Raw genomic sequence first — 27,405 nt, 5'->3', positions numbered from 1 at the left:
AGCCTGTGCTAGTAGCGAGACTGAGAGTGAAGCTGGGGATATCATGGATCAACAGTTTGAGGAGATGAATAACAAGCTGAACTCAATGACTGATCCGACTGGCTTCCTGAGGATGGGCAGCAGGAACAACCTCTTGAACAGGTGAGAATATGGCACTGCACTGTGGGGATCAGCAAGCAGAATGAGATGTCTTGGTTACAGACTTCTCTCTAAATTGCAAGTTCAGGGTGCAGCCAATGCCATTGCTCGTGGTCTCCCTGTTGCCCCGAGTTGTGGAGGCACAGAGCAGCAACTGATACTATCCTTTACTGTTGCAGTAACCATACGTTCTTCACAGCATGGATGTATGGGGAACTTTCCAGCAGGTCAACCCCTAACCTGTACTGGTGCATGGGGTTGTACCTCCCCAGGTGCAGAACTCTACACTTGTCCTTGTTAAATTTCATGAGGTTCCCCTCTGCCCAACTCTCCAGTCTGTCCAGATCCCATTGAATGACAGCACAGCCTTCTGGTCTATCAGCCACTCCTCCCAGTTTTGTATCTCAGCAAACTTGCTGAGGGTTTTTGACTATCTGAACAATTGCAACGAAACTCTGTTTTGTCTCTGGTGTCTCTGAGGTGTGGAGCTTGGAGCTCTGTGCTATACACTTATTATGGAAGCTTCTGTTGAGCTTAACTGTTGTACTAACTAGCTGGGAATATGTTGCATTTCCAGAGTTACAGGACTGTGTGCTAGCTGCACAGTCTCAACTCATTTTCTGCCTGCTACAACTTGCTCAGGTCTCAGTCTTTCGCATTACTGTGCTAATTAGGGCAAGCATTCAAAATGAAAATTGAAGACAGAATTTTTCCAGTGTTACCACTCCTCCAGTGGAGAGGGACTGCATGATGCAACCCAGGGTTTCTGGCTAGATCTGTGCTCCAGCATGGACTGTGAGCACAGGATACCCTAGGCCTTTCTCAGCTGGAAAATGAAATGCGATCAGCCTGCAGTGTTGTGAGCCATTACTGGAGCTTGTGAGCTGTAACAGCATCCCCATGAAACTGGGAGCTGCCTGTTGGCACCAATACCTGGCCAGTTTTCCTTTCCAGAATCCACATGCGTATCTGTTCAAGCTGTTGCATTGATGATGAACTATGAGTACTTGCTAGTTTTGGATCAAACAGCCAGGTCCCCAGAATTGCTGAGATGTTTTGCTAGTTCATCAGGCTTAGAAGGACAGGAGAATGCCCCTCTGATTACAGGGGAAAAATATGATCTGATTCTGCTCCAGGGAATGCTAATCCTCAGGAACACCGCAGAGGCCGACCATGCAGCATGTCTTTCTGCTCCATAGGAGCCAAGTGCATTACCTTGAACCCACATCCAGGAGCTTACCTTGGGTGCCTTATCAGGTAATTAGCTTGCAGCTTTTAGGAAAAGCTCAGGTTTGGGGCAACTTGAGCACTTAATTTAAAGCACCCTCAACAAGAGCATCAGAAGGAGCACCAGAACCAGCCATGTCTTTGATGTTCTCACCATGAGCACTGAGATGAAGAGAATGAGAAGGCACTGCTGTATGGCCTGCCTGCCTCCCACCTTTTGCCTGCAGATGGGGGCATACCAGGGGACTCTAGTGGCAGAGCTAACGCTGCCACACGTTTTGCACCTGGCTTGCTGAGCCCTGAATTCAGGGTGGATGCTGTGGTCCTGCCCAATCCTCTGAATACTTCCTGTAATTAACATCTGCTCCAGTCCCATAGGTGATCAAACTGGAGGCTACAGAGTCTGGAACTGTAGAAAGCGTTGGCTGGCCTCTTGCTGTACTGTGTGGTTCTTTATAATTAAGCTGTGTAGAGAGTGGAGTGGCTCTGTACGGCATGCAGCACACGAAGCTTGGGACAACAAGGAGACATCCTTCCCAGAGCCCTGAAGCTTCAGGAAGGAACCAGATGAAAATCTGCATGGAAGAGAGCATATTAGGAAATAGAATGGGAGCAGGCAGCATTTCTGTGCACTGGCCTAGAGCTCTAACAAGGAACTGTGAGCTCTTAGACTTTGGTTAAGCAACAGAATTGAATGGTTAGCTAGAACACAAGCTGTGATACTGTAGCTTCAGATTCCAGTTCACCTCCTCTGTGCAATGGCTTTTCTGCCAGCTAGTACTGGAGTGAGTTCATATAGCTGTAGGTCAATGCTGAGTGGATTGTTGCTGCTGTAGTGCTTCAGAGCATGGTAAAATTGTGGCTCACAAGCAGCGATTGAAGGTATGACGTCTGTTTGCTTTGGCTTCTGCACTGCAGGGACAAAGAAAGTAGGGCCTGCTTGGAGCTGAGAATAAGAGCTTGTCTTTCCTACTGCCAAGGCAGGCCCTGCATTCCTCATGTGGGGCCTGAATGCGTGTGCACATCTTGTGCTTGAATGTTGGAGATCCTCAAGGGAGTTTGCATGGCTTGGGGCCAGTGCAAGTTCCCTCACGCACAGGAATTGCACATGCTGTTAAGGTCCCATGTTAGAAAATGAGGCCCTGGAGATGCTGGGACTGTTTGGAGCCATCCAGTCTCCATGTCTGGCGACAAGCGGGTGACTGAAAGGAAGCCTTTGGCTTGGGACTGGTGTTCTCTGGCTCCTGTCATCAGGTAACCTGGCTTTTAAGCAGATAATAGTGTAATTTTTTGGCAGCTCTGCTTAGAAAAGCAAAAATGTGGGGGTTTGGCAGGTAACTTAAGGAACTTCTGAGAAGACATGGACTTCGAGGGAGAGAGAAGCACTGAAGGGACACTGCAGTGATCTCAGTACTGGGCAATCGCTGTCTGAGCTGGGGATGCCACTGATACAGACCCCAAGATACTCCTAGTTGCTCGTGTCTTATGCAGCTTCTGTTTTCTCTGCTCCTTAGGGCTCTTAGACTTGTGTTAGGTTTCCAGATTAAAATCTGATTTCCTCCCTGCTAGTCATCTTCTGCTCGAGCAAGGGTCTTGATCACTGCCTGTACCTGAATATAGCTCTCCCGCCATCATGGGGATACGGTTTGTCCTCCTTCCTGTACCTGCAGAAAACATGAAAATCGGCCTTGACACTGCTCAAAGGGTAAAATATACTTCCTTGAGGGCAATTTTTGCAATGTAGCATGGTGATAATTTGTAAAAGGCAAATTGGGAGGTAAGGAGCAATATAACTTGAGATGCAAATTCACTTCTGCCAAAGCCATTGCTATCTCTCAGCTCCCCTTACGATTGCAGAGAGCAATCTGTTCTTTTCCCGCAGAATCAGCATGCACAAGGTCCATGGCCAGTCCTACAAGCATAGTTGAAGATTTCCAGAGCAAGCTCAGTGCCCTAGTAAGAGTAAAGTCTCTATGAATCCAGCTAGCATAGTCTAGCAGAAGGTTACAATTCACATGGAGCCTCAGAAGCTATTGCCAAGATACTGTTTCATCTCTTTTTACTCAGGGTTTCATCCTAGTGACCATCATGTGATGTCTTTCTGAGTATATCTCCCCTCTCCTCTTGCTGGGGCACCCGGCCGTTGTGTTAATTTTGGCCCTGTTGGCTGTGCTTATGTTGTCACACAGCAAGGACCAGCTGCTCCCTAATGTATTGAGAGCCAGGTGCAGCAGCAGAGCCTGTGGGGCAGAGGCCACACCAGCAGGACCCCATCCCACAGTATGCAGCGAAGTTAGCAGGGCAGACCTGTGGATGGCAGACAGAGTCAGCCGAGAGTTCAGATCATCAGGCAAATGCCTGGTGATGAGGCAGGTCTGAGGTCAAGCCAGATGTGCAAGTGTCCGAGTCAGGATCAGGTCTGGTGGCGGTAACTGGGGTCAGACACAGCCCACTGATGGCTGTGCAGGTCCATTGGGAAGGGGCAGTCTGAGGGGATGTTAGTCTGCAGGTCAGGCTCTGGATCAGCAGGGTTCACGGGCAGGCACAGGCAGGTCTGTGGTGGAGCTGGAGACAAGCATACCTGCAGTGTAGCTCAAGCAGAGACTGAAGGCCCAGGCCCCAGCTTAAATGGAGCTCCTGGGCCCATGGGCAGGGCATGTTGGTTGAAGCCCCAGTTCAGGCTCCTCAGGGTCACTAAAGCCTATTAATGCCCTCAGGGGCTGGACAGCTTGCCCTGCAGCTGAGCCCCTCCAGAGCAGAGGGATAGGGGTGTACCAGGGGTGCTGGCTGGCCCAGGATGAAGCGAGGTCTTTGGAAAGCAGTGGCTGGAGAGTCTCTTATCTGTCTGGTTCTCTACCATACGGGGTGCAGTGCTGTAGCTGCCCAAGTACAGACCACACAAGCAGAGAGTGCTGGGTGGTCTGTGGGTTTTGTGCAACCACTGGTGGGTTCTGGAGATAATTGCCGATCCACAGGGATCTCATTTGAAATAATCCATAGGGAGCTCATATCTGAATGTTTTCTGGAGCTTCCCACAGCTTGGTATTGTGAGTGTGTCAATGCCCTGAATGTGGATTTGGGGCTTCATCTCTAGGAAGAACCTTTTTGAGAAGGGCTTGCAGAAAGACAGGCCTGATGGATATCCATTGTCCTGAGGCTCTCAGACTACTGCAGCAGTAAGTCTGACTCCCAGTTCTCCCAAATGGCTAGTGCTTGATCATGAGTAGTATTTGACTTGTCCAGAGTTCTAACGAGTGCCAAAGCAAGAGCAGCTCTGTGCTGATTCTGGTATGAACTTAGCCTTCCTGCGTGGGCCCAGACACGTTCATCTTCAGCAAGCAGAGCCAGGCCCTGTGAGGCTGATGGTAGGCCAAATCAATCTGAGCTCAAGGCTTGCATGACGCGGGCTTTCTCCCCCTTTGTATGAGGCTGTCATGGGATCAATGCTTTGTTCTTGCATTTCCAAGACAAAGGGCGGAAGCAGAGGTAAAGCTCATGTATGCAGGCGGTCCTGAGTCCCAGTTTTTGCTGTTTCCTCTGCTTGCTGCAGGTTAGGGTTATAAATAAGCAGCACTCCAGAGTCTGGATATAGGCTTCCAAATTAGATTTTACTGTTCCAGAAATCAGGGGACCCCTCTACATTGCAAGAGCAAGGTAGAAATGATCAGTGCAGCATCCCAGAAGCCAGCACTGGTGCTCTGTAGAAGGGCATTTGGCCAAAAGATTGAGAAGTCTCCCTCTTGTCACATTGAAACTGCCTGGACTCAGATGCCTGACAAGCCACCTGGAGAGCCATTTGTTTGCACTGGATTGGGAGGAAAGGGAGTGGGCTGGCTAGGGCTCCAGGTCTGCTCTGCCTACTACAAAAGATCTCTGTCCATCCTCCCCCTATGGATTTCCTCACTCTTCTTTGTGTACACAAACACAACAGGCAAGAGATGTGAAAGATTTGTGATACTCCCTTGGCTTTGTTCTAATAAAAAGCAATCCGAGTGATGAAGGAATAAATCTAGAGCTGCTTGGCTGTGAAACCAAAATCAAGGAGGCTCTGCTGATTAATCAAGCCCCTATTCCCTGCAATAAGTTAGTGTGTTAAAATTGCTTAATACAGCAGGTGAGGCTGGCGAGTGCCACCTGCTGGCAAATCGCGGCTTCGTGGGAAGGTCAGGGCTGCTGTGCTTGGACTAAAGCTCTAGATGCTCACTGGTTCCTGGATAAGCGGTGGGGTATCCCAGCCCTTCTAGACTGGTATCGGGCCCGATATACTAGAGGGATGTGCTTTGAGCACAGGCTTCAGGGCACTAGAAATGCGTGAGAATGGGAAAGCACAGTTTTTATTTCCTGATCTAATTTTAAAATCTGTGCCACACAGGTGTCGTGGTTTAGCCCCAGCCGGCAACTAAGCACCACGCAGCCGCTCGCTCACTCCCCCTCCCGCAGTGGGACGGGGGAGAGAATGGGGAAAAAAAACTCGTGGGTTGAGATAAACACGGTTTAATAGGACAGAAAGAAAGAAGGGAACAATGATAATACCAACAAAGGAATGTACAAGAACAAGTGATGCCCGGTACAGCAATTGCTCACCACCCAGTGATCGACAGCCCGTCCCCGAGCAGCGATTTCCGCCCCCCGGCCAACTCCAGTTTATGTACTGGGCATGACGTCGTATGGTAGGGAATATCTCTTTGGCCAGTCTGGGTCAGCTGTCCCGGCTGTGTCCCCTCCCAGCTTCCCGTGCATCCCCAGCCTCCTTGCTGGCAAGCCAGCACAAGAAGCTGGACTGTCCTTGACTACTCAGCAACAACCCAAAACGTCAGCACATTATCAACAGTTTCTCATCCCAAATCCAAAACACAGTCTCACACTAGCTTCTGTGAAGAAAACCAGCTCTATCCTGGCTGAAACCAGGACAACAGGGTATGGAAACAACTGAGCACTTCAAAGCGTGCCTGGCTCAGTCAGCTGCTGCAGTGAAGCTATGCAGAGGGGTCCAAAGGGGAGCAGGCAATGCTGAGTCCATGCTGATCCTGCACTGAACTTGATAGTGCCCAAGTCACCTAGTCAAGTTTTCAGCAGCTCTGAGTAGCAGCATCATAGTCGTACGTTCACCAGAATCTCTGCATTGGAGAGCATGGGCAGCTGGACACCAGGCTTCCGTTTGCATTCTTAAATTACTTCTGTTGACTCATAAGATGTAAATTCCTTGTTAGTGGGGAGCATGGGTGGTAGCATCGTTTTTCTTCAGAGAATAAGTTTTAGACATGATGTGAGCTGGGTCTGGAGACTAGTTGCAGCAACCGAGGAGAGAAAGAAAGATAGGGGAGAAAGAGAGAGGAGAAAGAAATGTTCTGAATCTGTCTTGGTATTTGTCAGGAAGGGTCAAGGGTATATCTCAGGCCTGTGGTTTGTCAGTGGTAGAAGTGCACTTGAGTGGAATGTGTTTGCTCTCCTTGTCTTTTCCTGCATGTTGGCTTAATCTGGCAATACGCAGAGATACTGTGCCTATATGTGTGTGTGTGTATTTGCTATAGGTAAATATGCAATCAACATATTAATATATCTCATTGATTTACATCTCTGTTGAATGCTGAGTTTTCTTTAGATTTCCTGGATGTGCAAATACTTTCTGCTTTTATTTCTGTTCTGTGTTGATAGCCAAAAATTGAACCAGGCAAGAGGTAAAAATCAGAAACAGACAAGGCATTTCTTCAGAGTAAACAGTCTCAAAAAAAGGACATTGCAGACTAGTGTCCTGATAAAGCAAGAGCTTGGTCATGAATCAGAAAACTGTAGCTGCTCTCCTGTTGTGTAAATTGGCAAAGGCACATAGCATTGGAAGGTGTCTGAGAGGCAAAACAGTGCTGTGCTTCTTAGAGACCAAGAATCGAGGGAGGCTTTCTCTGCGCAGCAGCATCGGAGTATGATCTGGACTGGGATTTCATGGAACCCTCCATCGAATGCCATCTAGCACCTTGAGGACAATGGGGCGGTGTGTTGCCTCATGGGTGGCCTTTTATGCTTGAGATTGTTGTGTTCATTACTGGACAGCCCCAGCAGTGACACTGGTTACACTTCAGACCTTGCACTGCCATTACTGCTCAATGTGTTATTTCCCTCCCCACCTTTTCTTGAAGGCCCACCTGTTAAAACTTTCTGGAAAGTTATCCTTTTCACATAAAATGGTTGTTCATGGCACAAAGCCAAGGATAACCTTTCTGGGGAGCACAGCTGCTGGATTAGTGAGACCAGAATGGGGCAACATCATTTCTTCAACAGGGCAATAACTTTTTGTAGACATGCCATCTCAATCTCCTCAGAGTGACTGTGTTTGGTGGCTGGTGATGCCAGGAGAGCATGTCAGAGCTCTGTCTGTGGGGATGTCAGAAATGGGCTCAGGTCAGCTCACGCATCTGGCTTCACAGAGCCATTTGGCAGAGTGGCAGCAAGTGCAGGCATAATCTTCATGTCTTGTTGATTGCCTGTTGTCATATTTCCTCTTGGTACCATGCTAGATTAGTTGGTGCAAAATCCAAGTGCAAATGTTCCTGTGATTGTAGTCAACTGTTAATGAGTCTCATGTTTGCCTGCACACAACCGCTATACATACATATGCAGTAAAAACTCTGAACAGTACTTCAGGCACTTGAGCTTATAGAGAAACTCCATAGCAATGTAATATGCTGCTTGCAACTGGTTTACCCTGCCATTAATGTCATTTTTCATTGTGGTGTGAAGCTGAATGGGAGAATAAAGCCCTGCCATGAAGCATCTTACAGAAAAGAGTCCTCTGGATGGACAGAGACTGGCTCATCGTCAGTGTTATGAATTCAGGGCAACCTGTAGTGGACCTCAGATTTCTGCAACTAACCTCTCACTTGCCTTTTGCCCACAGGAGCTGTCAGAGCATGACCAGTCTGTTCAGCAGTACCATGTCTCCTGTTAAGGATGGAACATCATCTCTTCCAAGGAGGCAGACTTCCTTCACCAAACCCCCACTCCGTGCGCTCTACGACTTATTGATAGGACCTATGGAAGGAGTAAGCCTTTGCCATGGACAAATGTAGAGCTTCACTTATGAAAATCCCCTGTCAGTGTGGGAAAGTAAGAATAGGCAGCTTGGGGATTGTATCTGAAGCATGGTGGTTTTCACTTGGTCTTCCCAGATGGTGAGACTGGGTGTGTTGGGAGGTGGAGGGATGTTGCTGTTGATACTGCTTCCAGTCAGCTGTTGAAGTACAGTGCTTTTGATGAACCTAAGCAGGAAGTGTATTCTTAATTCACCAATACTAATTGGCAAACTCAACAGCTCTGTCTAGGGACAAATAGTTCAGGGGATAGAAAAAGCAGTACTGTGAGCCCGGCAGCACCACTGGCCAAACCTGCACCTTCCACTGCCATGCAGTGCCGCACTGGCAGCCACCTGCAGCCAGACAAGCTGGGCCTTGCTCTCTCTCCATCCCAGGGGCTGGTGCTTTTGCAAAGAGGTAGACATACTCCTAGCAAGTGCCAGCAGCAGGGGGTGGGAGCTGCTGCTGGGGCTGGTCAGGTGCTCAGCAGCCTGCTTGGTTCACAGCCGGTGTCCTAGCTCTTGGCCCGTTCGGGGCCCTGCTCAGCACATGGCAGTGCTGCACTGGGGCACACCTGCCAGTGTGGAGGTGGAGCACACAGGCTCTGGCATCGTCCCATGCTGGTGGATCATGGGGTAAACACAGAAGCAAAGGGAAGCTGCATGGCGTGGTGTCCTGTGGCAACCCTGGCCAGCCTATGTGGGAGGCCAGGAGCAGCAGCGCAGCCCCTGGTTCCAGTCTCATGGAGCAATGGCAGGATAAATTAAAAAGTCCTGTGTCTCTGTTGCATGGTATCTCTAGCTAGAAGAGGTAAAGTCACTCAGTCAAGAATTAGTCTTTTCTCAGTATCCAGCTGAACAAACAGATTGAAATGTCATGATTCTGTCATGTGAGAGGGAAAACCAGCTTTACCTTGGGTTACTTTAAAGACTGTTTGGATGCTTTAATCTTGTCTGCAGAAGTCACCTCTCTTGCGGAGGCATAACCTCTGTGAGCCTGAGCCTTTGTTAGCTCTCAGCCTGCCATCCCGCGGTCAAGCCATGAATCTTGGAGAGTGAGGCCTTCCGCTCTAGAGGCAGCATGTCTATCCTCTTTGCAGTGCAAGGATGTCAGCTCTGCTTATGAGTTTTCTCTATCATCTACTACAACATTTGTGAGAAAGCTTCACCTGGGAGTTTAACGCCTGCTTACAGCTAGTGTAAAGAGTTAAGACAGGCCGGGAGGAAATTCTCATGGGCAACCCTAGGAGCCTGCTTCTCCTTCCCAGTGAGTATACACTGTGGTTGGGCACTGCTTGGCAGGTTTGGGTGTCTGAGGCCTAAAGCTGGCTCCAGTAAGGTACTGTAGGGCTTGGCAGGGCTTTCAGAGAGCACACAATTAGCAGATACAGGGTCCTTACTAGCCACTTTCTAAGAAGATGCAGTTCAGGTCTTGTCTGTTGCTTGACACTCCCATTATAACAGAAATTTCCAATTATAGTGACACTAGCTGAAAGTGAGGGACCCATCCAAGCCAGCACCTGTCAGCTGTAACCCTGCACAGCCATGCTCCCTGTGTGTAATGGACCAGAGACTTCTCCACCTTCGTGACAAGTCACCAGTGTAGCTGGTGTCATTGCTGTGAAGTAGAGCACACATTCCTGTGCTTGACAGTTCATGCTTTTCTCCTTTTTCTCACTGAAGAGATTCTTTTTTGTTAGAACTCACCCTAAAATTAATTCTTGGAGATATATGAAATGCAAATGATTCTCATAGTTTTACTTCATTTCTGTAATGCACATACAGTGATTGTGAGGAAAAAAATACTAAACTCTAGGGGGTTTATGTATAAATGAAAAATTCTGCTAGGCACATGTCACTATGGCTCAGATGCTCTTATTGTATGGCTGATAGCTAAAGGTCCTGGAGCAGTAAGTAAAATGGCACATGCATTCAAACAAACAAAACAAAAAAAAACCCCAAAACATTTCTGGAAAGCAACAGCTGCCCTGGTGGGAAACTGCTGCTTGTCAACTCTCTGCAGAAGGAGGCACAACTGAATGGAGGCTGGTAAATGTAGCTGCAGAGCACCCATGCTGGCTCACCCCAGGCAGTGAGTGCCAGGGAGGCTTCCCTGAGGACTGCTGGGTCTGTAAACAGCATGTCAGGATGGAGCGGAGGTGGTTCACAGGAAGGCTCCTGAGTCAGCTGTGTGTCAGCGACTGCCCTTCATGTCCATCTGCAGTCTGTGAGGCAGAGTGAGCTGCAGACCTGTAAGGAGGACAGGAGAAAGCCTTTAAAAGCACCTTTCTGTCTGTGTTAAACTTGCTACTGTTTGACACTGTCCCTCATAGCTGACCTGTTTTTTGGTATTTTGCAACACTACAGGCTTGGGGAAGAGTGGCTGGAGAGCTGCCCGGCGGAAAAGGACCTGGGGGTGCTGGTTGACAGCCGGCTGAATATGAGCCGGCAGTGTGCCCAGGTGGCCAAGAAAGCCAACAGCATCCTGGCCTGTATCAGAAATAGTGTGGCCAGCAGGAGTAGGGAAGTACTGTACTCGGCTCTGGTGAGGCCACACCTCGAATCCTGTGTTCAGTGTTGGGCCCCTCACTACAAGAAGGACGTTGAGGTGCTGGAGCGTGTCCAGAGAAGGGCAGTGGAGCTGCTGAAGGGTCTAGAGCACAAGTCTTAGGAGGAGCAGCTGAGGGAACTGGGGTTGTTCAGCCTGGAGAAGAAGAGGCTGAGGGGAGCCCTCATCGCTCTCTACAACTGCCTGAAAGGGAGTTGTAGCGAGGTGGGTGTTGGTCTCTTTTCCCAAGTAACTAGCCATAGGATGAGAGGAAGTGGCCACATTTGCGCCAGGGGAGGTTTAGACTGGATATTAGGAAAAATTTCTTTACTGAGAGAGTGGTCAAGCATTGGAACAGGCTGCCCAGGGAGGTGGTGGAGTCACCATCGCTGGAAGTGTTCAAAAAACGTGTCGACGTGGCACTTCGAGACATGGTTTAGTGGGCATGGTGGTGTTGGGTTGATCTTAGAGGTCTTTTCCAACCTTAATGATTCTATGATTCTATGATTCTGACTTGCTCCAGACTCCCTTTTGACGAGGCTGCCGGACTGATTTTTCTATTTCTTTAATAATGTTAATTCATCTTTACTGTTGCCTGAGAACTAAAGCGTGAGACTGACTGCAAATTCCTGTTATTCTTTGGTTGCTAGTGAGATGGGGTCAATGTATCTCAAATTAATTGTCAGCTGTCAGTGCATCACAGTGCAGTCTGAAAGTCTGCTCCAGACAGACCCTGAGCAAGGTGGAGAGGAAGAATTGTGTGTTAGGACCAGACTGCATTTGTCTGAGCTCTATATATAAAACTTCACACAAGCAGTAATATTCATCCTCAGAATGCACAATATCCCTTTCTTTTCTGTTGCACTGTCTGATTAACCGACATGTTCTCACTTTAGGATTTTCTGACACTGCTTCTGCACCCCTCTTGTTTCAAAAATCTGTGTTTCCATTAGACATTTCATAGTAGTAGTCACTGTTGTTAGTGAAAGAAGGAAGATTCTTTGCTCCCCTGTTAAATGGGGACACAACTGAAATAAGTGTGCTCTAAAGAATGGTTGTTAAAAGGAGTAATGTTTGATAAATAACAGAAAAAAGGTAGAACATGGATGTTACTACTTCCAATAAGGATATATCTAGCTAACACCTTAGAGGTTTTGGCAATTACTGTAATTTATGAAATGTAAGCCATGTGTTTGAAAAACACAATTCCTTTACTGCTGTTCTGTTGAAGCCCCAGAATTTGCATCAGGAAGAGGTAATGTTTGGAGGCATTGGAAGCTAGTTCAGAAATCCACTTGGAATGGAGTCAGGCAGTTTTGTCTTCATTTGCTGAGCAGTCTGAGTAGCTGTTTTTCTCCTGTCAAAACAGATGTTTGCTACATCTGATGGCAATTAAAATGGCTTAAAATGAAAATTCTCAAAAGAATTGAGAATCCAGAGACAAGGATCTAGTCCTGCATACTAGATCCTTGTCTCTGTCCTGCAGTGAATGCTGCAAAGTTAGCTTGCCTTTGGGAACATCAAGCAGTCTGGGCAGAAATAGAACAACCCTAGTTGAACTGGTTATCTCCAAAACTATGTCAAATTGAGGACTTGATCTCATCCAAGCTTGTGCTAAAAGTTTCATTTTCAGATGAATGGTCTATTTGCTAGGCCAAGCTATGGCTGCTACTCTAGCTTAAAGGTGTAGAATTACTTAGAAATTTACTGTCATTCTGCATGACAGTCTTTTAGACTTTTTTGTGTGTGTGCTACAAGTGTTTAAGCTGGAGCAAATTTCAGTGCTTTGAAGTTACTCTTTCCTGGGGTGATAACTAATTATTTTTACAATACACTAGATAAGTAAGAGTGAAATTCCCACAGTTACATGGGACCAGGAGCAGCTGCCACTTTTTGTGCCCAGGTTTGTGTTCCCTATTTATTGATCTCTCTGTCTCACTTTTCCATCCATAAGTTACTTTCTCTTCAGACCTATTTGTGACGCTGGGTTGATTGCAATGTCAAGTGTCTTGAAGCACAGGTCATATACACAGTCTGTTTGTAGATTGTTTGCTCTTATATAGGAAGTTGCTATTTTGAAATTCAGTATCAGAAAGAATATTCTCTTTTAAAGCATAAGGTGATAATATTGACAAGACATAGCTCATTGGGGCTAACAAAGATTTTATGCTGGAGTGGAAGGAGTCACTGTACTGTGGTGAGGCTGGGCCCCAGCACACCTGCTGAAGCTGGGTGTGATGGCAGGTCCATACAGCATGTCAGTGCACTCAAGGCTCATTCATCTCAATGGGATTGTTTGTGCACGCGTGAGCAGCAGTCCAGCTGTATAGATCTGTCCTATGCCAATGTGTGTTTACCTGTCACTGCAATCCGTGTTCACACGGAGCGTAATTCTAATGTGGATATTTCCAAACCTGTTGTGGGGTTGGACTAGAGCCTGATGCTTGGAAACTGCAAGCTGAGGCACTGGTGGAGTGAAAGGGCTGAACTGATTCTCTCTCTTTTCCTTTCAGGGTTTGATGCATTCCAGTGGACCTGTTGGCCGCCACCGCCAGCTGATACTGGTTCTGGAGGGAGAACTGTACCTCATTCCTTTTGCTCTCCTGAAGGGCAGTTCCTCCAATGAGTACCTCTATGAACGCTTCAGCCTCATTGCAGTGCCATCCATCCAGTCATTGAATCCCAGCTCCAAGGTCTGACATTGCCTTATAAAACCTCTCTCTCATGGAACCTCTCCTATGCGGTGCAGGTTCCTATACATGCTAGAAAAGCAGCAGCTCTGTCCTGCTACACCAGACACAAGAATAGAAACCACAAATGTACCACCCTCCTGAGGCACTCCCAGTTCTGATGAGCACGCTGAGAACCACAGCAGTGAAGTAGATTCTGTTTCAGAATCTACATCACTTCAGAATCACAGAAGTGATGTAGTTCCTGCAGCACAAAATCACAGCCCCAGGCATGCCAGGAAGGACAAGGGCAATGGATCATTTGGATATCCTCATCTAAAGGATAGCATGTCCTGGGGTGTGCAACTACACGGCAGACTGCAGAAATGTAGGTGTTTGTGATCTATACCGAGCTTCCTTGGCAAGCTGACTGTCCTATCGCATTTCTGGTATGTTTACCTACATGGTAGCTTTCTGTGTGGAGAAGGCCACTAATGTCTCATGACACTGAAGCTGTAAGGCAAAGTGAATACTACAGGCAAATCCTGCAGAAGTATCTTCATGCTGATGTTTGGCATCAGCATTTCTAAGGCCCAAGTCTCCAGGGAGAATGCCTTAAGTCACATCTGCTCTTGCTGAGCAGTGTTCTGCTGCATGTCTTAGCTTGCACTGGGTTAAACACAGTCAGTGGAACAGCAAAAGGGTCTGAACCTTGTCAGCATTACTGCGGTGGGAATTAGGCTTTTCTGTTGAGTATCAGACCCCTGTAATCAGTTGCATGCAGAGCACTGTGCCACTGGCAGTGGTGATACTGATCCTTGAAATACAGGTGCAAGAAACCAGTGAGTGATTACTAGTCTTCCCATAAGGTGGGAAGCTGGTATCATCTTTATGCTTTTAGCTCTGCTACAGCCCTCAAAGGAACCCAGGCTAAGTTTGTTGCTTTCTATTCTTATCTATCTGTACACCCAAAATGTGGGGATAGAAATCCTGACTGGACTGAAGTGGAGGTGTTCGTTGGAATAGTTAAATGGAATAAACTAAAGAAACACAAAGGTTCTTTGTAATTATGATGACCAGACTTCAATGAGACAGGATATTTTATTACCAGCACTATAACAAACAGATCTCTGAACCCTATTTTCTCTTCCTTTTTCTCTCTGTAGTCCCATGCGAGGAAGAATACTCCTGCTTACTCCAGTTCTACCTCAATGGCAGCTGTCATAGGAAATCCCAAGCTCCCTTCAGCAGTTATGGACAGGTGGCTATGGGGACCTATGCCCTCTGCAGAAGAGGAAGCATATATGGTATCTGAGTTGCTTGGCTGCCAGCCCTTAGTTGGCAGTGCAGCAACAAAAGAGAGGGTCATGAGTGCCCTCACACAGGCAGAATGTGTCCATTTTGCAACCCATGTCTCCTGGAAACTGGCTGCTTTGGTCCTGACACCCAACACTGACAGCAATCCAGCCAGCAGCAAGAGTTCTTTTGGGAACCCCTACACAATTCCAGAATCCCTTCGGATGCAGGATGATGCCAGTGATGTGGAGAGTATCTCAGACTGCCCTCCTCTTCAGGAGTTTCTCCTTACAGCAGCTGATGTCCTGGATCTGCGGCTTCCTGTCAAATTAGTGGTTCTTGGCTCTTACCAAGAATCCAACAGCAAAGTCACTGCTGATGGAGTCATTGGCTTGACAAGAGCATTCCTGGCTGCTGGGGCTCAGTGTGTCTTAGTGTCACTCTGGCCTGTTCCTGTGGCTGCTTCCAAAATGTTTGTGCATGCCTTCTATTCCTCCCTCTTAAATGGGATGAAAGCCAGTGCAGCCCTTGGAGAAGCGATGAAAACTGTACAGAGCAGCAAGCAGTTCTCCCACCCATCCAACTGGGCAGGTAGGAGGAATTTGCTTTTTGACAAAAAAAACGGGGTTTCTAGGAAACGCTCTTATACCAGATTGTTTGAGTTAAGCAAGGCGCAGTGCTAGCGGGTAGTTGGGAGTAGCATGTGGCCTAAAGTCTCTCAGAATTCAGTCCCTGTGTTGCAGACCTTGATTCAGCCGAGTGGGGCTGAATGTCAGTGTCATGGAAAATGTTGGTATTTCACTGTGTGTAGCAAGTGGGTTATGAATCTGATATAATTTAAAGCAATTGTGAGGTGAAGTGTGTTTCATCACAGTGGTTTCATGACTGGAAAGAAATAATGTGCAGTACAATAGCTCATTCCCCGTGTTTGAAATCTGTAGGGTCATGATTCCTGTGTACTTGGGATGCAGTTAGCTGCAGCAAATTTACAGAACCTTCTTCCTGAGAATTTAGTGAAACTCTTAACAAGGAGGCAAGAGTAGTACTTCTGGAAGTTGCAGCAGCAACCAGTAGCTATGATTTCTGTGACATAAACCTTGCAGGTCTTACTCCTTTGGTCCTTGAAGGAGAAGGGCTTCCCTTGCTTCCACTGGAAATTCCTCAGCAGTGTAAGCTGAGTGGTGGAGTGCTGGTACATGCTCCCTCTCAATTAGATGAGAGTTGACATTCAGAAAGACAAAGTCTTGGAGTTCAACAGTGTTGTTACAGGCATATGTACAAATAACGTGCAGTTTTTTTCCTGGCACAAGTCCTGGTTTTTGAAAGCTGCAGGCATTCCCCAAATGGATTTTTTTTGCACAGGCAGCAGTACCATGTTTTTTAGACCAGGAAGCTGTTGTGAGTATAGCTCTCATGTAAACTGTATGTAGCTGGAGGAGTGGGAAACTCACTAGAGCTTGTTAAAATGAGCACTTGGAGTTAGTCTGACAGAGTGATTTCAGGCACGTTGAGTTCAGCACTAGGGTGTGATTCAGACAATACCAGATGGGAGCTGAGTTTAGGTTAGAGTCTGCAGTTCTATTTGTATTTTATTTTCCTTCTGAGATTTTTCTGTCTCAAAAAGAAAGAGCATTTTAAAAAAAAGTGACCACTTCCTAGACAAAACAGAATGAGTGTGGACATGGCTGCTTGGCATCGCCACCAAGTAGCTACTCAGACTGTCATAGTGCTGCCCCTCCCGTGGTGTGTAAGCAAGTTCGTTACACACAATCCCTGACTTTCACCTTTGACTCTTGATGGTGGACTTGGATAGAGCACCAGAGCAAGGACGGGCAGCTGCACACCTCACTGCAATGGATGAGAAGGCAAGTGGAGCTCCTTGTGCTGACATTTGGAGAATCTAGCATTTAGATGGTGCATAAGCCAAGGCAGGTTTCTGACTGAGAGAGGAAAAGCTTTCAGTTTTTTGAGTTCTGTTTCTGCAAGCATTGTTTAGCATCCATCGATTATTGTTGCTGTACAAGAGGTATGGAGCCTGCTAGGACAAGTTTAGCCTGCAATACAGTGTTTTTCCACTTGCTTGAACAGGAAAACACTATTGATTTAATAGAGGAGGACAGTAAGAAGCATCTAGAAGCTTTCTGGAAGTTCAGTCTATGGGACCGGGCAGGGAGTGGGCAGCTGCTCTGGGAAAATACTGCTCTGCAGGGCGCAGTAAACCATCATCCCATTAGTCCAAAAGGGCAGAGGATATCTGCTTCTCTTTTGAACGTTTTCTGTAACAAAAGGAGATTGACTGTCTCTTATTCTGAATCCTGCAGGCTTCATGCTTATTGGGAGTGATATGAAGCTGAACAGCCCTTCCTCACTAGTAGGACAGGCCCTGACTGAGATTCTGCAGCACCCTGAAAGGGCACGAGATGCTCTGCGTGTCCTGCTACACCTGGTAAGAGAAAGGAAATGCTACAACACCCAGCAGGCACAGGGAAGAGCATTGCAGCCCATGTAGTTGTGAGGTAGAGTTACCTGTGGGTATGCACCGGTAAATGATAAATGGGAAGAGAAACACCCTGATGTGTAGCCACTCCCACTTGAATATACACCTTCAACCCTCCTCCCTTACCATAAGGTAGTTTTTTGTGAAAACTCTGGGTCAGTGTGAAAAGACTGGGACACCTGGTGAAGCAAAGTCTTACATTGTATTTTGAATAAATGTCACCAGTTGTGACATTGTATTGAGACAAAATCCTCCCCAGATCCATCTGGTTTGCATTAGCTGTTGAATTGGGTTGCTGCTTCAAAAATGAGGTTATCATTGGAGTTAATTGTTTCTACAAGAAAATAGCTACGAACATTGCAGCCATGGGGATGCAGAGCACAGTGACTGCGGTCTCTTTGCGTACTTGGAAGATAAGAGGCACTTTTGTCCCCGTATGTGCCAGTAGCCTGTTGTGGGGAGCAGCAAGACTGAAGCCAAACTGCTAGATGGCTAGAATAGTCTCTCATGACTTTTAATACTTTTCTTTCCAGTGTGACTTCGGTGGTCACACAGGAATGTGGAGTATGCATAGGATGATGGAAACCTAAGTATTGCCAGTCATCCCAGTTGCTGGGTTCTGTCTTTACCATGTAGCTGCAGACTCTTGCCTGGTAATAAGCCATGTACATGAGAGACTGGAACCTGAACGCGAGTTATCTTTTGGGGAGAAATGCCAGGCTTATAGGAAACTATCATAATCAAACTGGTACTTAGTTTCCTGTGGCAAAGTGGAATATTTTCAGCATCCCAGAGAATATTGACACTCATCACAGTGATTTTTACAGCTCTGAGTGCTGTTACTGGAGCCTCTGCTTTCAAGGGTGCTAATATCCTTCTGTGTAAGACAGACCAGGTTTAACACTGGGTTTTCTTTTTTCCCAGCCTGCTGTTCCTGCCTTTTCACTGTGTAAAAAGAGGCGGTTAGTAAAAATCTCTTATAAAATAAGCTAATGCTGTATTTTCGCCAAAGGTGGAGAAATCATTGCAGCGAATCCAGAATGGGCAGCACAACTCCATGTATACCTCCCAACAAAGCGTGGAGAATAAAGTTGGTGGCATTCCAGGCTGGCAGGCACTACTCACTGCAGTAGGATTTCGGTTGGACCCTCCAGCCAGTGGCCTCCCGGCAGCAGTGTTCTTCCCAACCTCTGACCCTGGTGACCGGCTACAGCAGTGCAGCACCACCATACAGTCCCTCCTAGGTAAGAGCAGGCCAGCTATGGGCTCTGTCCCAGCAGACATCAACCTTTCCCTGCCTTTCCTTGATGCAAGCCTGTAAAACGGTGATGTTTTACAATGATGAAATAAAAGTATTTAACAGGGTAGAAGTTCTAGAAGTAAATGTTTACTGAAATTTTTGTCATAGATGGGAATCATTTACTACTGGGTTCAGAATCTGAGAAGCATGATGTGACTATTCCTTTCTCCCAGCTCTCAGTCAGAAAATGTATGATCAGATGCAATGTGTGAAAACCTTTTGCTTTCTGGAAATTGCTGCTGCTTCCAGAACTGTTCAGTGATGTGGGGGGAGAGGTTTTAAGAATTAGCTGAATTTGTGTTCTGTTCAGGCTGTTGCATTTCTAGCAGTTAAGAAACAGATACTGAAAATCCCTGTTTCTGCTGGTGTTTTTCAGGTTTGCCTAACCCTGCACTTCAGGCACTTTGTAAACTTATCACAGCTTCAGAAACAGGAGAACAGCTTATCAACAGGGTGAGTTGGGAGGTTTTCTTCCAGTATCAGTTTCGAAATGGTTCTTCCCAGGTCAGTAAATTCAGAAATGCACAGAATGGTTTATGACCTGGTTTATCAACCCAGAGCTTGCTTGGAGACATCAGGGTTGAAATTCTAAACTTGCCTGTTTGTGTCAATGAAATTGTGTGTCCAGAAGAGAAAAATGCACATGTGTTACTGGGCTGCATGGCCTTGGGTCTCCTTGTTCAGTGACAGAAGTGAAAACGTGATACCTACTGCAGTAAGGGGGAAGCAAAATACAGGAAATGAGTGGCAGAACCACTAATTGCTATTTGGCCATCCTGTCTAGGACCCATGTTGACTGGTCTTTGTCCGCTGCAATTACCAAAGTCCCAAGGTATAGCTGACTTCAGACAATGCAGGGTCTGTCAGAAAACTTACTGAGCCTATGCTTCTCCTGGTGTGCAGGCTCATAGCTCTGCTGAAGGGATTCATGGTCTTTAAGAGAAAGGCAGTGCCACCTGTAGCTATGGGACTGCTCCCTGCTCCCCCAATCTCCTTCACATTCCTCCCTCTCCCATCTTTCTAGCATGGCTAGCCTAACCTAACCCTTCTCTGTGCCACCAGTCTGGCTGGCTTTCCATTACATGTTTCTTACTGTCCTTATTGCTCCTCTGCTGAGGTTTATCTTGATCATTTGCCTGCTTTAGTAAATGACCACACTGCACGTAGTGAATGGGCGTATAGCTCACTTTTTCCCCTTTCCCTATGCAGAAGTGTTCTAAGGAAGTACCGTGATGGGTACAGAGGGATTATCTCTGTGTAGCTTCAGAGGGCTCGCCTTCATTCTGTCATGTTGAGTCTCTGCACAAAATGCAAAATAAGAGCCCCAGCTTTGCTGTTGCCCACTAAGAAGTCTGCTTTGTCAATCCATTAGACTGAGTCTGCTTCAAGGAAGGGGTTTCTTGTTAACGATCTACAGTAGCGCATGAGATACTGCTAATGGCTGCTTCTTTATGGCATTTTGCTTTCTTGCCTTGGCTCTTTTGTCAGTGCCTGAGACTTCTGTGGTTGAATAGCAGGGTTATTTTTTCCTTATTGCCACCAGAGGGAGGCAGTAGAAGGGATGTGGCGAGTAGAAGACAACATTCCAATGGATCGGAATATGTCCATAGGGTTACTTCACAATTGTTGTCTTGCGTCAGATAATTAAATCACCCAAAGAAGAATAGTCAGATGGCTGTACACAACTAACAAAAGATTCACTCTTCATTTCCTCAGCTGCCCCATGCAACAAATATTGGCAGGGGTATAGCATTGTTTTTGCAAATGTTCTTCTATAGCCCAATCCCCAGGCAGAATTTCCTTTGCACAAGAGTCTATCCAGTTACAAGTTGGGTTTTTCAACTTAACCACAGAGGAAGGGAGAGCTACTTCCTTTTTTCCCCCTCCTTCCTCTCAGCAGTTAAGTTGGTGAGTAGCTAAGGCTCTGCCTGTCCCAAAGGAGAGAAGACTGTTCAAAACTGCAGCATAATGACTGATAGTTTAGTCAGTGGGTGTTGATCACTGTCTTTCCCGTATGGGTGATAGGCTTCATAAAGAGCAGGTGCTCTTGGCAGTAGTGAAGCAGCAAGGCAGGAAGCCTGATCTTTTGCTCTGGATAGAAAATGCTTATTTTTAGTGCAAAACAGAAGGCAGGAACCACAAAAGAGAGACCTTCAGTACTACTACACAAGCAAGGAAAAGTTAGGGATTGCTGACTCCATTAAGTGCCAATAAAATCCCAGAGAAACAAGAGAAGGGCTTGTTTTATGTTCAGCCTTCTGCCAGAATGTGTGTTGGCCTGAGTATCTGCCTGCTGTCTGAGTTGATTGTAATGAGCTGGACACTCACAGATTCCAGCTGCCTGTTCCCACGCTGCTGGACTCCTGATTCACAGCTCAAGCCATTTCCATTGCTCCTTTCTTTCTCTGGTTAGAGCATCTTGCAGTCAGTATGCTGGTTTGCATGTGGATGTGTCACTGTAGGGTTCCCTATCACAGGCACTTTGTAGCACAGAATAACCTATGTTCTTTCTTTCTTTTCTCCTCTTTTCCTTTCTTGTTATCTGCTGCCCAAAGGCTGTTAAAAATATGGTGGGAATGGTGAGTATTACTTATACTGGGGAATGACACTGCTGTGCAGGATAAAATGCCTTGGTCACTGCAGACCCATTTCCCTGTGCTGCAGAGTAGTGTCTTCAAGCCGCTTTCAGGCCTGGAATTTGCTCCACAGTGCTACTGTGGAAAAAAGACTGTGTAAGTGTTGTAAGAGATGGGTGGTCCTGAGGCTAGCCGGTCCCTGATTAATGACTTTCCATCCTTCCTCTCCTGGTTGAGTTTTTGAATTACATGGGATCCTGGCACCTTAATTTGTGTCAAATTTTCATAAACACATTTTTTTTCTACTTCGCTACTCCTGTCCCTTGAGCACAGTTGAGAAACTTCTTTCCTGGAGGCCATGGAGGTATTAGGAAAGTCTTCCATGGTTTCATATGATTTTTTCTGCTCAGTTAAATGCTGAGAATGAGTTTCTTGGGATTTGCATAAGGAGTATGGCTCAGTCATGGAATGGGCTTTAGTACATTTCTGTGAGCAGCCCCAAAGTATCTCTTTCCTTTTCTTTCACTTCACAGATTTTCCTGCTGTGCTGCCCTCTTGCTCAGTTTCCACTGGTCGCACCCCCCAACCTTTACCCCTGTTCTGTCCCTACCTTTGCTGCTGTTCAAGTTTGTCCGTTGTTGCTGTCCCTGGACTATCCCTCTGCCCAGACATTTTCACCTCACTGTTCTGTTCAGGAGCAGCAGCTGAATATATGGGTGTACAGGAAAAGGGATGTTTACAGTGCATTTTCTTAGCTGTGACTGTCAGAAAAGCAGTGATGTGGTTTGTAAGGAATGGCTAATATTTGTATTGTTATCTTCAGCTACATCAAGTCCTGGTTCAACTTCAGGCAGGCGAGAAGGAGCAAGATTTCTCCTCTGCACCAATCCAGGTTTCCATCAGTGTCCAACTCTGGAGGCTACCTGGCTGTCATGAGTTTCTAGCAGCTCTAGGTAGGCAAACACTTCTTTCCATTGTCTTCCTAAAACTACTCAAGTAGTGATGAGACTTACAGCTTTAGATTTGTTTGTCTGGGTGCTGTGTGGTCTCTGCATCTGTGGATGTGATCCCTGGCTGCTCAGTACGTCTCTGCCAGTTCACATACACAGAGCTCTTTGCTCACTGGTTGGCCAGTGGTTAAGGTGCATTTTTTTTCTCATGCACCAAAACATCTCATGAGTCAGCAGAACATGGGTTTCAGGGTTGACAGCAGCTTGGTGCTGTCTGGTTGGTTTAACCCCAGTTTTTATTTCAGGATCCTGTTCCTCTCTTGTTCATAACTGTATGAGGTTTAATAAGGCCAAGTGCCGGGTCCTGCACTTTGGTCACAATGACCCCATGCGATGCTACAGGCTTGGAGGGCAGTGGCTGTAGAGCTGCCTGGCAGAAAAGGACCTGGGGGTGCTGGTTGACAGTCGGCTGAACCTAAGTTGGCAGTGTGCCCAGGTGGCCAAGAAGGCCAACAGCGTCCTGGCCTGTATCAGCACTAGTGTGGACAGCAGGAGTAGGGAAGTGATCGTGCCCCTGTACTTGGCACTGGTGAGGCTGCACCTCGAATATTGTGTTCAGTTTTGGGTCCCTCACTACAAGAAGGACCCTGAGTCGCTGGAGCATGTCCAAAGAAGGGCAACAAAGCTGGTGAGGGGTCTGGAGAGGAGCAGCTGAGGGAACTGGGGTTATTTAGTCTGGAGAAGAGGAGGCTGAGGGGAGACCTCATCATTCTTTGCAACTACCTGAAGGGGGGGTGTGGTGAGATGGGTGTTGGTCTCTTCTCCCAAGTAACTAGCCATAGGACGAGAGGAAATGGCCTCAAGTTGTGCCAGGGGAGGTTTAGACTAGATATTAGGAAAAGTTTCTTTGCTGAGAGGGTGGTCAGACATTGGAATAGGCTGCCCAGGGAGGTGGTGGAGTCACGATCACTGGAGGCATTCAAAAAACATGTAGACGTGGCACTTCGAGACATGGTTTAGTGGGCATGGTGGTGCTGGGTTGCCAGTTGGACTTGATGATCTTAGAAGTCTTTTCCAACCTTAATGATTCTATGATTCTGTGATAATACATACTTTTGAGTTTGCTTCTGGCCTTCTACCTGAAGTGAATCTATTGTTCCTTTGGCAGGGAAGTCTGTGCACTGGGCAGTGATAAGACCTACTAGGGTGATAGTATGTACCAGGGTCTACATCCTGCAGAAAAGACAGATGAGAACTAAATATCAAACTAGATTTTATTCTAGCTTGGACCTTGCTTACAGTTAGTAAAAGGCATTGCAGGGAAGAGGCAATGCTGCAAAAACAAACATTCAAGAAGACTGCTTGAGGAGATCGTAAAAGCCAGGCATCATTCTGCACACAGTCATGCCTCCTGCAGCCCAGCCTTCATTTGCTAAATTCCAAGGTCTGTGCTCTTCTTCAGACTCATTTCTGTGAGAAACTTTGGATGAATGATGAATGGTCAGGGCATGTAGGAAACTGTCATCTGACGTGTTTAGTATATCATTCCCTCACAATTCCAAATAATTTGCAGCTAAAACAGTACTGAGTAGTGCATTTTGTCTGTAAGTTTGGACAGGAGTGATTTGTTTATGTGTATGTGTTCACTCCATAAAGCTCCCAACACCTGCTGGAGAAGGTGTGCTAAATAGTAATAAAAACAAACCAACAAAGTCTGCATTGTAGGTGAAGAGTCATTGTTTCAGGACACTGCAGGATCTGATATCTTTTTATTGTATTTGTGTTCAAAATGAGATCAATTGTTTAAAACACTGGATCTTTCTATGAGGTGTGATTTTCTGCTCCATATTCTGCTACAGGTTTTGACCTTTGTGAAGTTGGCCAAGAGGAAGTGATTCTGAAAACTGGGAAACAAGCTAATAGGAGGACCATGCACTTTGCTCTACAGTCCTTGCTGGCACTTTTTGGTAAAGCTACTTACAGCAGTTTTTGCTCCTGTATCATCTGATGATTTGATCAGAATGGCTTCTGTTGAAATCTCACACTCTTACCTTTTGCAGAGATCATACATACATCATCACACACGTCATACAGACCATACATCATACAACAGAAAAATGGTGCAGAAAATGTTACTTTTATATGGGAAACAAACACTAAGATTCGGCTGAGGCCAAAGCCGGGAATAGAGTCCAACAACTGGAGGATGTATGATTCACCCTTGTTTTTGAGATACAAAATGATAATGAATTGAGAAGTTTCATCTGAGATACCTGGACTGAGCTTCCTGCCTGGTCATTTCCTGGGCTGTGCGCATTTTTTTTTCTCACCTAATTAGTAGTTGGGTTTTTTGAAGTAGCATAGAGTCTGAGTGCATGTTTTGTAGCATTTCCTCTTAATTCTGATAAGAACATTACCTGGTTTTCTTTGATATTACTGTGTATCTAGGGGCATGTTTGTACTGTTGTTTTTTTCTTTTTCAGATTCTACAGAGCTGCCTAAGCGCCTTAGTCTGGACAGTTCCTCATCACTAGAGTCATTGGCTTCTGCTCAGTCTATTTCCAACCCTGCACCCCAGTATCAAAACCCTCCATTCTCTCCTACTTGTCCAGACAGCATTGCATCAGATGCCATTTCTGTGTATAGCCTGAGCTCCATTGCTTCTTCTATGAGTTTTGTTTCCAAGCCAGAGAGCATGCCAGATGGTGTGGGACACAGGGGACGCCAGGACTATGAAAGGCCCAAGAACGTCTATCCGCATAGGTCTGCAGTACAGAGCCAGTTGTCGCCACAAACCAGCACTGTGGCCAGCAAAGATGAGGAAGAGTATGAAGGTTTTTCTATAATCAGCAACGAGCCTTTGGCGAGTTACCAAGAAAACATAAAACCAAAATTTTCCCCTGATCACAAACAGCCTAAAACTGGTCAGACTGGAGGCATTAAAGAGTCTGTCAGCCCCAAAGGGAGCATAAGTACCCCAAGTTCTCCTGTTAAGATGACTCTTATTCCCAGTCCAAATTCACCTTTCCAAAAAGTTGGGAAACTTGCAAGTTCTGATACTGGGGAATCTGACCAGTCTAGCACTGAGACTGACAGCACTGTCAAATCCCAGGAGGACAGTAATCCAAAGCTTGATCCACAAGAGTTGGCCCAGAAAATTCTGGAGGAAACTCAGAGTCACCTCATTGCTGTTGAATGCCTTCAGAGAAGCAGCAGCCAAATAAGCAAGGGCAACAATTCAGATGATGGGGCTTCCACCCCAGCAGGTGTATCTGTGTTCAGATCTTCAGAGACCAGTGCATTCAGTCGGCCAGTCAGCTCTAGTCAGAAGAATCAGTCTTCACCTCTTATAATTAAACCAAAGCCTCCAACAAGGAGTTCATCCCTTCAGAAAGTGAGTTCCGGCTATAATAGCCCTACAACATCAGAGATGTCAAACAGAGAAGGCACAGGCCAATACAGTGGGCAGCCATCTCCAAATTGTGATTCACATGGGTCCTTAACTGAGCAGCCTCAATTTAAACTCAAGTACCCCAGCTCTCCCTACAGTGCTCATATTTCTAAATCACCCAGAAATATCTCTCCAAGCTCAGGGCATCAGTCTCCTGGTGGCAGCACTCCGTCTCCTGCTCTTTCTTATTCCTCAGCTGGTTCTGCTCGTTCAAGTCCAGCTGATGCCCCAGACATAGACAAATTAAAAATGGCTGCCATTGATGAAAAAGTGCAAGCAATTCACAACTTAAAGATGTTCTGGCAAAGCACTCCCCATCACTCCACTGGCCCAATGAAGATTCTCCGAGGAGCTCCTGGAACGATGACATCTAAGAAAGATGTCCTCAGTTTGCTCAATTTATCTCCACGGCACAGCAAAGAAGAAAGTGCAGATAAGCTGGAGCTAAAGGACCTGTCTATTGAGCAACACCTTGCTTCTCCACAAAAGAACCCTCCAAATGGACACAGGCGCCCTGAAACTACAAATGCAGTGACATCAACTCATTCTCCACCTTCCAGTAGCACTCCAGGAACTGCACGTCCCTTGAGGCTGCCATCTGGAAACGGTTATAAATTTTTGTCACCGGGAAGATTTTTTCCTTCCTCCAAATGTTGAAAGGTCATGAGTACCAGCTGATAACTTACAATCTTGTAAAAGTATTTGCTTCTGCCCACTTGCCTTTATCAATACAGAACCATTATCTAAGAAGCCGTGGTGATACCCACAGTTGGCAATGCACAGAAATGTGACAGATTGGCCTTCTCTGTCACTGTGTAGGAACATGGACCTTACACAGATGGGCTTTAATTTCCCTTATCAGGACTTTGGCCAGACTCACTTGATAACAGGTTCTATGTAGGGTTCAGTCTTGGCAGGAACAGGTCCAGTGAATCTAGTTGTCTGTTCATAAAACACTAGCTTTTTAGCCACCTACTTGTATTTCTTAACCTAACAGGAGGTTTTACAACTGGCTTTTTATACAGAAATTATGCATATCAGGGATCAGAGAGGGAAGCAAGAGGAGGCAGAACTTTCCTGTATACCACAAAGAAAGTGTGCACAAGCTTCTGCCTGGAGAAGTACAAGCCATTTATGTGATTGCTTTCAAAGGCTGACAGAGAGGACAAGATGACATACCTCTAGATATCTCTGCCACATTAGCCAAACACAAGAAATTGCTGGCAATAAAACTATAGCAGCATGATACTGGCAGTTCTCTTGCATCATTTAGAGGCTGGTGAAGCAAAGACAAGAGGACAGAAGTGCCCCGTTCTTAAACCTGTGTCTCAGGTATCTCTTTTCTGGAGGGAAACCTTTCAGGTGATATTTTGCTGGTTGGTCTGCTCAGAAAGAATGCTTGGGGCATAGCGAGCAAGGCGAGCCTCAGCGTGAGGTAGTAACCATGTGTCAGAGAGACAAGTTCTGGTTTTATCAAATGCTCTGATCTTTCTGGCACACAGCGTTATAATGGTGAAATTTTCATCTTGGCAAGTATTTGGGCAGCACAGATGTCTTCTGTCTGCTAAGTGTGCACAGAAGAGCGTTACAGACACTGAAGCTCAGAACATTATTTTCCATACAGTTCCACAGTAGGCAGGAATGTGACATCAGTGTATGTAACTTAGAAATCACCTGACCAAATAAA

At 46.4% G+C, this 27,405-nt stretch overlaps 1 protein-coding gene across 1 annotated transcript; it reads left to right on the top strand.

Annotated features, from left to right (window-relative positions):
- Nucleotides 1-26,375, top strand: LOC104624957 (tetratricopeptide repeat protein 28-like; the record flags this gene model as incomplete). Its single annotated transcript, XM_010292447.1, has 11 exons — nt 1-141; nt 8,258-8,402; nt 13,493-13,672; nt 14,815-15,535; nt 17,266-17,390; nt 18,454-18,685; nt 19,118-19,194; nt 21,297-21,320; nt 22,141-22,270; nt 24,127-24,234; nt 24,751-26,375. Coding segments are annotated over 11 exons (3,508 nt in total), but the record flags the coding sequence as incomplete, so codon positions are not given.
- Between the last annotated feature and the right edge of the window lie 1,030 nt (nt 26,376-27,405).

The sequence above is a fragment of the Phaethon lepturus genome, unplaced genomic scaffold (assembly GCF_000687285.1).
Source record: "Phaethon lepturus isolate BGI_N335 unplaced genomic scaffold, ASM68728v1 scaffold46238, whole genome shotgun sequence".
NCBI lineage: Eukaryota > Metazoa > Chordata > Aves > Phaethontiformes > Phaethontidae > Phaethon > Phaethon lepturus.
The sequence above is the reverse complement of the archived record's forward strand: the minus strand, read 5'-3'. Positions and strand labels throughout refer to the sequence as shown.